This window comes from Eupeodes corollae, chromosome 3 (genome assembly GCF_945859685.1).
Source record: "Eupeodes corollae chromosome 3, idEupCoro1.1, whole genome shotgun sequence".
NCBI classification, from domain to species: Eukaryota; Metazoa; Arthropoda; class Insecta; order Diptera; family Syrphidae; genus Eupeodes; species Eupeodes corollae.
Genome location: NC_079149.1, coordinates 50,168,438 through 50,178,686, shown reverse-complemented (window position 1 = coordinate 50,178,686; position 10,249 = coordinate 50,168,438). Strand labels below are relative to the sequence as shown.

At 31.2% G+C, this 10,249-nt stretch overlaps 1 protein-coding gene across 1 annotated transcript; it reads left to right on the top strand.

Annotated features, from left to right (window-relative positions):
- The first annotated feature begins 833 nt into the window (after positions 1-833).
- On the top strand, positions 834-9,068 carry LOC129950459 (uncharacterized). Its single transcript, XM_056062398.1, has 3 exons — positions 834-1,137; positions 1,223-1,355; positions 8,540-9,068. The coding sequence occupies exons 1-3, from the start codon at positions 912-914 to the stop codon at positions 9,066-9,068; spliced, it is 888 nt and encodes a 295-aa protein (XP_055918373.1). The 5' UTR covers positions 834-911.
- Positions 9,069-10,249: the final 1,181 nt, after the last annotated feature.

Here is a 10,249-nt window from a genome sequence, read left to right as displayed (position 1 = left end):
GTAAACCACACCCAACAGCAAAGTTAACATACAATTCATATTTTGAGCTTTAATAAATATATTCTAATAATAAAAATCATCATGTCCGTTTCCAAGCAATTAGAACAAACATTTGTGCTTGAAGAAATTGGACAAACTATCACATTGGATTCATCCCAACTCGTGCGTGAAATCAAAAACTATCCAATTATTTATGATAATAATTCACGCCGGGATCAAACATCAATTTTTCTAGCATGGGAAAGTATTTGCACAAAAATGATACCAAGATTTCCGTCTATGTCTGAAAATGATACCAAAATCCCTTGAGCTACCCTACTATAAAAAATTGTATGCCTTTTCTTCGATAAGGTGTTTTTTAGGAACATCGTTATTTAATACCGTCAAATGTCAAATTAAACCGCCATATTTGAACATCCTGGTCTTCATATAAGTAATCCGCATAAATATCTTCTACTTTTTGATTTTCTGTCTTCATTTGTGTGAGTTTCAAATTCTACGGCCTTCATTTTTCAGATATTAATTCCAATTACATGAAAATACAACAATTTGAGATTAAAATAAATTGAACCCGTAAATTTAGTGTGCTGGTAGCCTAAAATAAGATACCAAAATTCTTTACATTATTGTGATTTGGTCACAAAAGGGGAAATGGGATGTGGTGCAGCATATAAGGTATATAAAGCAATGCTTGGAGAAACCTAACGGTACCGTTCCAAATCAATCAGGAGAAGTAAACAACTAGTAAGAAACAACAACAGTTTTTTGGTATTCAATTCATTTTTTTTAAATTTATAAATCATATTTCAAAAACGTTTTCATAGTCAACCACACCCAACAGCAAGGCTCAAAGTTAACATACAATTCATATTTTGAGCTTTAATAAATATTTTCTAATAATAATAATCATCATGTCCGTTTCCAAGCAATTAGAACAAACATTTGTGCTTGAAGAAATTGGACAAACTATCACATTGGATTCATCCCAACTCGTGCGTGAAATCAAAAACTATCCAATTATTTATGACAATAATTCACGCCGGGATCAAACATCAATTTTTCTAGCATGGGAAAGTATTTGCACAAAAATGATACCAAGATTTCCGTCTATGTCTGAAAATGATAAAATAGCAACAAGTTAGTTGAAACACTATTGAAAAGTAAACAAATTAGATTGATTGTTGTTTCCGTTTCCTTTTGTTTTTTTTTGTTGTAAAAATAGGAAAACGCTTGAGAGATCGTTGGAGCTATATGAGATCTACATTTCGACGGGACGTTTTGAATGACAATATTCATTGCCACAATCATCTTGATTGGATACAAGAGCTCAACTTTTTGGTGCCAATATTAACCAGGTGAGGATGGTTTTGATAAATATCTCCTTGTATAAGTATATAAATAATATTAGTATAGCTAAATAAGATAATTATGAGACACAAGTATTCGTAATTGGAATTGGCCAAGATCAATCATAATTTTGCTTCAGCCGAACAATTTGAGAATAGTCCCTGGCTAATCGGTTGATTGTTTAACAATTTGGAATCCAAATACCTTTTTTATCTTTTAGGTAAGTTCCATCACACGATCCACTTTGTGTAGGGCAAGTAGTGAAGAAAGTAGGGGTGTTATAATGAGTGTCTAAAAATTCATTTAAAAACTTCTACCCAAACGAATTTTCATAATGAACTTTTGTCTCATGATCTTAAAACCCTTATAAGTTTGGAAAAAATCTAGAAGTAGGTGGGTCGTGATTGTAAAATTTTGTTTAATATAATATTAATGAGAAATAATTGAAAAGTAAAAAAAAAAATTATGCCAGACACTTTAACCATCCCGAAATAAGCCAACATTTTGGACTCTCCACTTCGTCGTAAAGACCTACGTTTTGTCAGGTTAAAATTTAGTTTTCTTAAAATTTTTTGAAAAAGTATTAATTACATAATACTCAAACAGAAAATACGAGAATTCTTAGTGAAAAATTAAAACGGCTTTAAAATCATCATACGACATTTACAATATTCAACAGTGGAAAATTATCTATGATGTGACGTAAATTCAATGTATTGTTTCGACAGTAGCCCAAGTGGCTAACCTAGGACAGATACAATTCTTGAAATACATAAACCTACTAAAAAATCACCAATTACATTTTTATGATTAGTCTAAATGAAGGCCAACTACTTTGGAGTCAAAAAAAGAGGCTGGGATGCGACCCACACTGATAACTTCCCATCCCGTCTGTCGATTAGTCTTGCTCAAAAGTTTGTAGGTTTTCGTGTTGGTTTAAAAAAGTTGTCAGTTGAATTATTCTTAAAAAAATTAAAACTACCAACAATATTTTTCATATAAAGAAATTTAGCTTGAAAGTCTAGTTTTGTTGAATAGATTTTTATTAGAAAACAAATTTTTACCAATGAATAGATGAATGACATTAATTTGGGAGATGCAAGAACCGAACATCAATTTTTACCAAATTTGCGTACTGTTGTTTGCAGATTTTAACGGGCTGTTGGATTTTTATTAAAAAAAAAAACTACTAAGTGTCGGAAACAATATTTTTTGTGAAATATGTAAAAAAAAGTTTGAAAACAATATTTTTAATTTTTGAATAGACACAAGTAAATTTTTACCAAGTTTTAGTATTGTTTTTTTGTTAGGTTTTTATTTTTTCTAAATAAACTTTCAATTCGATTTTTCTCAAAATTTTACTGAATGTTGACAACAATATTATTTTAAAAGATAAAATTAGCTTAAAGCCAATATCTCAAAGTTTTGAAAAGATATTTGAGTCGAAAATCAATATTTACCAACTTTGACTAATGTTTTTTTTTACGTTTTTATAAAAAATACTGTCAATTCGATTTTTCTCAAAATTTTACCAGATGTTAAAAAACGTTTTTTTCGTTGCAAAAAATTGTTTTGGAAATGAAATCATTTTGTATTCGTAAAATTTTCGAGGTTACAAATTTTTTTTTTATTTTTTTTGATTTATAAAAAAACCGTTGATTGGATTTTTTTTCAAAAATATACTGGGTAGTCATTCCGTAATTTTCAAAACGATTATCATTAACGATATCGTCAATAATTTGCTTCACGTAACTTTATCACTATCGTCTCGTTCAATCGTTTTCAGTATAAGTTGGTTGAGTATATTCAAAATGTCAAAATGAACTCAACGAAAGATAAGCTTGTTCAATAACTTGAAAATGTTATTAAACTTGGTTTTTCTCTATGGGAAATTTTGAAAATTTGCAAAATATGTATTGTTAATAAACATGCCAACTATTTTGATATTTTTGTAAATAAGCTGCAGTAATAATCCCAATTTTGTCCAAGGGAAGGAAGTGAAGACTCCATTTTATCCACAGAGAACATAACTTGGCTTCAAAAATATTTGTTGTTTCCAAAACTTCTTTGGACTAGTGCTTTGCGCAAGAGCGATACTAAAATCGTTGCCTGGATAAAAAAAATGCTTACATATGGGTTAGAATAGATAGAAGGTCCCATTCATCTATTAATTTTCTTTGTTACCGAATTCATTGTATTTTTCGAGTTTTTATTTTCATTTTGTAACAAAACTAAACTACACCGTAACTTTTTTACTTCAATTTGCTTAGTTGTCAATGAAAATTAATAGCAGACGATACCTACTTAGCTATCGTGCAAACGCTATCGTTTTGACGATATCACTTTGACGATAATCGTCTTACGTGAAGTGGGACTATCGTCTAAACGATATCGTCTAACGATTATCGTTTTACGGAATGTGGAGTAACGTTACAATATATAATATAAAATTTAATTCAAGTCTCTAGCGTCATTGGTTCCTAAGATATTTAGGGTGAACCAAAATTTTCCTTTTTTTTAAACTGCTATGGTAAAAAAAGCTACATACGCAATTCTTTTGAGAGCCTTTCTGCATCTTTCTGCTTTGTTATCTGATTTTTATTTATTTGTAGTCGATATCTCTTCTGGTTCTTGAGCTATGGAAGACGAAAAAAACGTCGCGAACGTACGTACACACGCACGCACAGACATCTTTCTAAAAATCTTTTATATCGACTCTAGGGAAACTACTTGAAACGTCGAGAAATTTCAAAATTTTCAATTTGACAAATCGGACCCATTACAATAACTTCCAATGGGAAGTTAAAAACGAACGACTGGGTCACGCGGACTTGCTCATGTCTGTTTAAAAATATTTTCAGTATTTTAAGATTCCAAAATGGAATTGCAAAAAAATTTGTTTTCAAAAATTTTAAATTTACAGCTACGAGCAACTAATTAGAAACGTAATCCCAATGAATGAAAATGCACCTGTAAAATCTAACTGTTTTGTTTTTTCTTTAAATTATTTCAATGTTAGTTTCTTGTATACTTAGCTGTTGACTTCTAGAGTGGTAGGTTGTGTGATATTGGTGCTTATACGAAAGAAAACAACAAAATTGTAATTTTTTCCTAAATTGCAGAGAGTAGCTAATTAGAAACATCTTGCAGCAAAGCTTTATTCACAGAAATTGGTATTTGTTTTAATATATAAACATCAAATTTTGGTAGGTATCAATTAATAAATAATATGTAATCGAAAATAGAACTTTAAATTCACCGTTAGAAATGGGAAAAACAGCGACATGTACTCCAGCCACTCGAGAAGCTATTTTGGAGCTAAGAAAGTTAAATTTGTCATACAAACAAATTTCTGATAGATTGAACTGTTCCAAAAAAAAAGTTTTTAATGCCTTGAAACATTTTGAAATGCATAACACCTGCGAAAATGTGCCACGAAAGACAAGACCACTAAAAACTTCAGTTCGAAAGAAAAATCATCAGACTTTCAAAAGCTGACCCCAAAAAAAGTGCAAGAGTTATCCAGCGCGAAGTTTGTGATGAAATAGATTCACCAGTTTCAGTCTGGACCATAAGAAGGCGATTGGTCGAAGCTGGCTTGCATTGTCGAGTTGCACGCAAGAAACCAATGGTTACCAAAAGGCAAAGGCAAAAGCGGCTTGAGTTTGCTCGACATCACTTATCGTATCCAAAAGAACAATGGAAATTCATCCTCTGGTCCAACGAAACCAAAATAAATAGAATCGGTCCCGGTGGCAGAAGATTTGTACGGCGGCCAAAACGAAGAGAATTCGATCCAAAGAACACATCCGCGGTTGTAAAATATGGTGGAGGATCTATCAACGTATGGGGATGCTTCTCATGGAATGGCGTTGGGCCAATCCATCGAATTGATGGCATCCTCACAAAAGAAAAATACGTGGACATATTGCGGGATGTGATGTTACCATGGGCAGAGGAAAATTTACCTGTGATTTGGAAGTTTCAGCAGGATAATGATCCAAAACACACTGCCAAGTATACCAAGAAGTTCTTTGAAGATAATTCCATCAATGTTCTAGACTGGGCATCCTCCAGTGCTGACCTTAATCCCATAGAACACCTATGGGGGTATGTCAAGAACTCAATAAGTGCACTTAAAATTTCAAATATGGATGCGTTATTTGAAGAAGTAAAAAAATCATGGTTCTCTATACCTGTTGAAAGGTGCAGGGCATTAATATCGTCCATGCCAAATCGGTGCAAGGCAGTTTTGATGCAAAAAGGTTTTCCAACAAAGTACTAACCAAACTCCATTTTTTTAAGAATTTTAAGTTTTGTTTTTTTTTTTTTTTTTGTATTATTATTATTTGATTACTTTCATTATCGTTTCTAATTTGTTGCTCTCCTGAAATTGTGTCTTTAATTTAAAAATAAAATTATAACTTCGATTTTTTTTTTGTTTTTTGATTTCGACCTTAAATATTTGTAAAGATTAATAGTCAACATAAAAAAATAAATATATACAAATTGATAAAGTAAATAAAAAATTACGAAAAATACAAAAATTGTAGAGGATTACTATCGTTTCTAATTAGTTGCTCGTTGTAAGTGCCACTTAAAAAATAAATATATTGGGTGACGCAGCAGTCCGTTTGAGTTAGGGCCTAGTGACTGACAACTCTCCACCATTCCTGTGTGCGAGTACTGTTGTCAGGGATGGAAGGGACCTACAGTTTTAAGCAGAATCCGAACGGCAAATTTGAGAAAGCACTTTTCATGACAAGAATTACTTTTGGAGAATTTGTCAATTCCTCGCAAGAGGCAGAACCCGTGAATAAAACTTTAGGTGGCACAGGCAGGGATCGAACCCAAGACCTCTGGCATTACAATCCAACGCACTAACCATCATGCCACGGGTACTACAAATGCCACTTGCTTTCTCAAAAAACGTTAATTTTTCAAAATTTGAATTTGAAAATCGTTGGAGCGTTTTTTTTTAATTTATTATTTTTATATAAAATGTTTTGATTTGGGTTCGAAAATATTTTGAGCATTCAGTTATTTAGAACTTATTAATATACGTTTTATATTTGAGTTTCGTTCAAAAATGAAGACCCATTTTCGAGATGTCGATTTCCGAAAACATTGTTTAATATTTTTAAAAACTAAAAAATAAAAAAACAGTGCCATTTTTGATCATTAAATATTATTAAGACAGTATAAATATTTGTATACAAAACATTTATTGAAATCGGTTGATTAGTTCTTGAGAAAATTTAACAAATAATGGTTCTATGGGAGGTACCCTCCTGGAGCATTTTTTTTCTATTGAGAAAAACCAAGTTAAGAAACAAAATTTCATAAAAATTTATTGGTTAGTTTTGAGAAAACTCGAATTTTCGATCCTGACAAAAAATTTGTATTGGGAATATTTTTTTAATTTTAGTCTTTAAAAGAAAACCTAAACGCAAATCGGATTCAAATCTTAATTTCCATATTTGAACCTGATCTAAGCAATGGTTTGGGCTGTAGCCAGATAGGGAATCGGGGCCAACTTTTTTTCGACTTCTCTACTATCTTAATGTCATGTTCGATTATAATTTCGAGTTCAAAACTTATAAGGAAAACAATTATTCCCAGATAATTCTTTTATACCGAAAGTACCGAGATCCTTCTCAAAACCCCTCTTCGTGTCATCTAAAATAAATAAATTAGGTGGCGCAACAGTCAGTTGAGACCTAGGGTGCCTAGTGACCTAAAACACTCAACCTTTCCTGTGTGCGAGTAATGGTGTCAGAGATGAAAGGCTTCTTAAGTTTTAAGCCGATTCAGAACGGCTCATTTGAGAGAGCACTTTTCATGACAAGAATTGCTCTTGGGAGGAATTTTCAATATCCCATGGCCTTCACATATGTATTTGGAATAATTGTTTTTTTTTTTTAAAATGCTTGATGCCAAAAGTATTTTTCGTGTATGGCCTATTTAAATGTTAAAATTTGTATTGTTTAGAGAAATAAAATGCTGATAAAATAGTTTGTAGTTCGCTTTAAAAATTTGTTATACATACATACAGCGAGGAAAAAAAAGACAAACTTTTTCGCGTTTTGATACACTATTGGTAAGAATATGTAAGAAGAAACCATTTTTTTCTTAAAGACAACTCAAAAACGGATCAGTGATAGCTAGAACAATAAGAAACCAACTTATAGAGGTAGAAGTCCACGTAAAGTCCCATTTTTTAACCAAGAAAACCATTTTACAAAGACTTCCCTTTCCAAACAAACACTTACACCGTTCTTACTGGAATAACGTTGTGTTTGAATGAAACGAAGATCAATTTGTTTACTTCCGATGGAAAAGTGTATGTGAGAAGGCCAAAAGACAAGAAGTTTAACTAAAAATACACAAAGAAAGACAATGAAGCACAGTGGTGGGAATATAATTATTTGAGGCTACTTTTCAGCATCTGGTGTAGGTCCAATATTTTGGATCAAGGATAAGATGTGAGATGTTGATTATGTCAACATCTTAAATTCAGTTATGGTTATATTAACTGAAGAGGAGGTGCCAATCAAATGAGAGTTCATGCAGGTTAATGACCAAAAGCAACCTTCAAAATTGGCTAAACAATATTTGCAACAAAACAAAAACAATGTTATGGAATGGCCATTAAAATACTCCGGCCTAAACCCAATTGAACACTTATGGGGCATCCTTAAGCGAAGGACCGAAGATTTTAAAACCAAAAAGAAATATGAGTTGTGGTCAAAAAATCAAAGAAATGGTACTCCATACCTGTAAAGGCATGTGCCGAATTGGTGAATTCGATGGGGCGAACAGTGGAGGCACTTATTAATAATAAGAGTGCCAATACAAAGTACTCAAAGAATTTGAAATACTTTTACCGTTAAGTTGTTTTCTCGCTACAAAAATAGTACTATTCTAATTTTGTTTCTATTATTATTTTTTCAGGATGAAACAATATAATAATCACAAATCTGCTTTTTATCATTATTTGCCATTATTATGTTTTTTTTTTAATTGTTGCATTTAAGCAATAAATTATTAAAAATGTATTTGTGGTTTTTATTTTCCTACTGTTCACAAATACCTTTTTGTGTGTTAAAAAGAATGAACACGAAACTTATTTCTATTATTTTTTTTATGACTGTATATACACAAATTTATTCAAATATATTTTTTTTTCAAGAACTGCTGCAACATCGAACACCACAAAAAACTCTCGTCGTCATGGTAAATATAAAAATTGCTTCAACAAAAAGAAAACAATTCCTCAAAAAACTACATCAACAATAACAAAGACAACAACCACATCAAATTCAAATAATCATTCTTTGCAATTATGTTCGTCAACTTCTGAAACTGCTGTTATCACCGAAAACTCAGAAATTGTTGCTGTTAGCATAACTACAGAATCATCAATATGCGATACTGTAATATCTTGTGATTCAAGTTCCTCCTCTGACAACTCATCAACAGCTTCTTTAGACTTAATCAAATCAAATCCAATGCAAACAACAGCTCCTCTAGATGAAAATTCTCACAATGATTTATTGGTGCAAACATTTATGTCTACACTTAATTCAGAATCTGTCATAGCATCAATTGTTGATCCGGATCAAATATTTTTATTAACTTTATTGCAAAACTATCGCTTAGTTCGCAGTGATAAAAAAGAAGCATTACAACACAAATTTTATACTTTCTTAAGAGATTAAAAAAAAAAACGAAACTTAAAATGTTCTCAAAAGTTATTGTCAAAATAGATTTTACTTTTTTCTAATAAAAAATAAAATGTCTATGTAAATAAACACGATTTTTTTTTAATAAATAAGATTCCAGTTTTAAAAAAAGGACGACGAACTTAATACTGTATCATAAAGGGCTTTTACATCAATCCAGGTAATGACGTTGTATACAAAACTATACTGGCTAAATAACCTATTAACTTCAGTTAAATGAGTGTTTTTGGCTTGAGTCGTATTCTATATTCCGTTTTGAAAGTCAACACTGTTGGAAATTGATTTTGTTTACACATATTTAGAGGTATTCTTTTGATTCTATTCGAAACCCATTTCCGATTCTACTTTCAAATCGTACTACGCATGAAAGTAGAATCGGATTCCGGTTATACCAACTTGTTTTCAAAAAATATTGTACTTTCGAACGAGTATCGAGTTGTTTGACAGTTTTAAAAACAAAACAATAATAAAAATATGAATATCAAATTTTTGGACAAGAATAATTATTATAAAAATATACACCGTTGAAATTTGTTTTAATTTGCAAGGAAATGGTAGATGAAACACATATTCAACATTTTACTTACACTTTGACAAAAAATAAATACATAGGTTAGGTTAGATGCTTCTAATTATTCTGCTGATGATGGTGGATGTTATGGTCGGTTCAACTATAGATCGGTGGCGACAGTGGTACATACATCTATTAAATCTAAGCCAAACCAATTTGTACATCGATTTCAGATATGGTTAAGAATAGGGTAAGGTATCATGAATGAAAATGTCCTACTAGTGAAACAACTAGTTGTTCACTGTCTGAGTTGCTGATCTTAGGTCTAATAATTTAAATTTTCCACCTTCCCGGGTTTTTTCTTTTTCTCGTGTCGGATTTTTATTTTTGACTGTCTGACAACTACCAATGCTGTTGTTTAAATACTTTTTTTTAAAATTTAACTCACACAAAATATCAGATAAAATTCAAGAATTTATATCTTTATTATTCAATCCTTTTCGTTTTTCAATCCTTTTAAAACTTTAATTTATTAGAATGGATTATTATAGGAAAATAATATAGGGTCCGTCATCTAACGTTTCTTTTCAACTAGTGCTTATTTCTTGAATGGTAACACTTAGGTCATGTCTGACTTGATAGATAA

Coding starts and splice junctions, on each gene's coding strand:
- LOC129950459 (XM_056062398.1), top strand. CDS start 912: ATGTCCGTTTCCAAGCAATTAGAACAAACATTTGTGCTTGAAGAAATT. Junction 1,138..1,222: donor AAATGATAAAATAGCAACAA/GTTAGTTGAAAC, acceptor TTGTAAAAATAG/GAAAACGCTTGAGAGATCGT. Junction 1,356..8,539: donor TTGGTGCCAATATTAACCAG/GTGAGGATGGTT, acceptor TTTTTTTTCAAG/AACTGCTGCAACATCGAACA.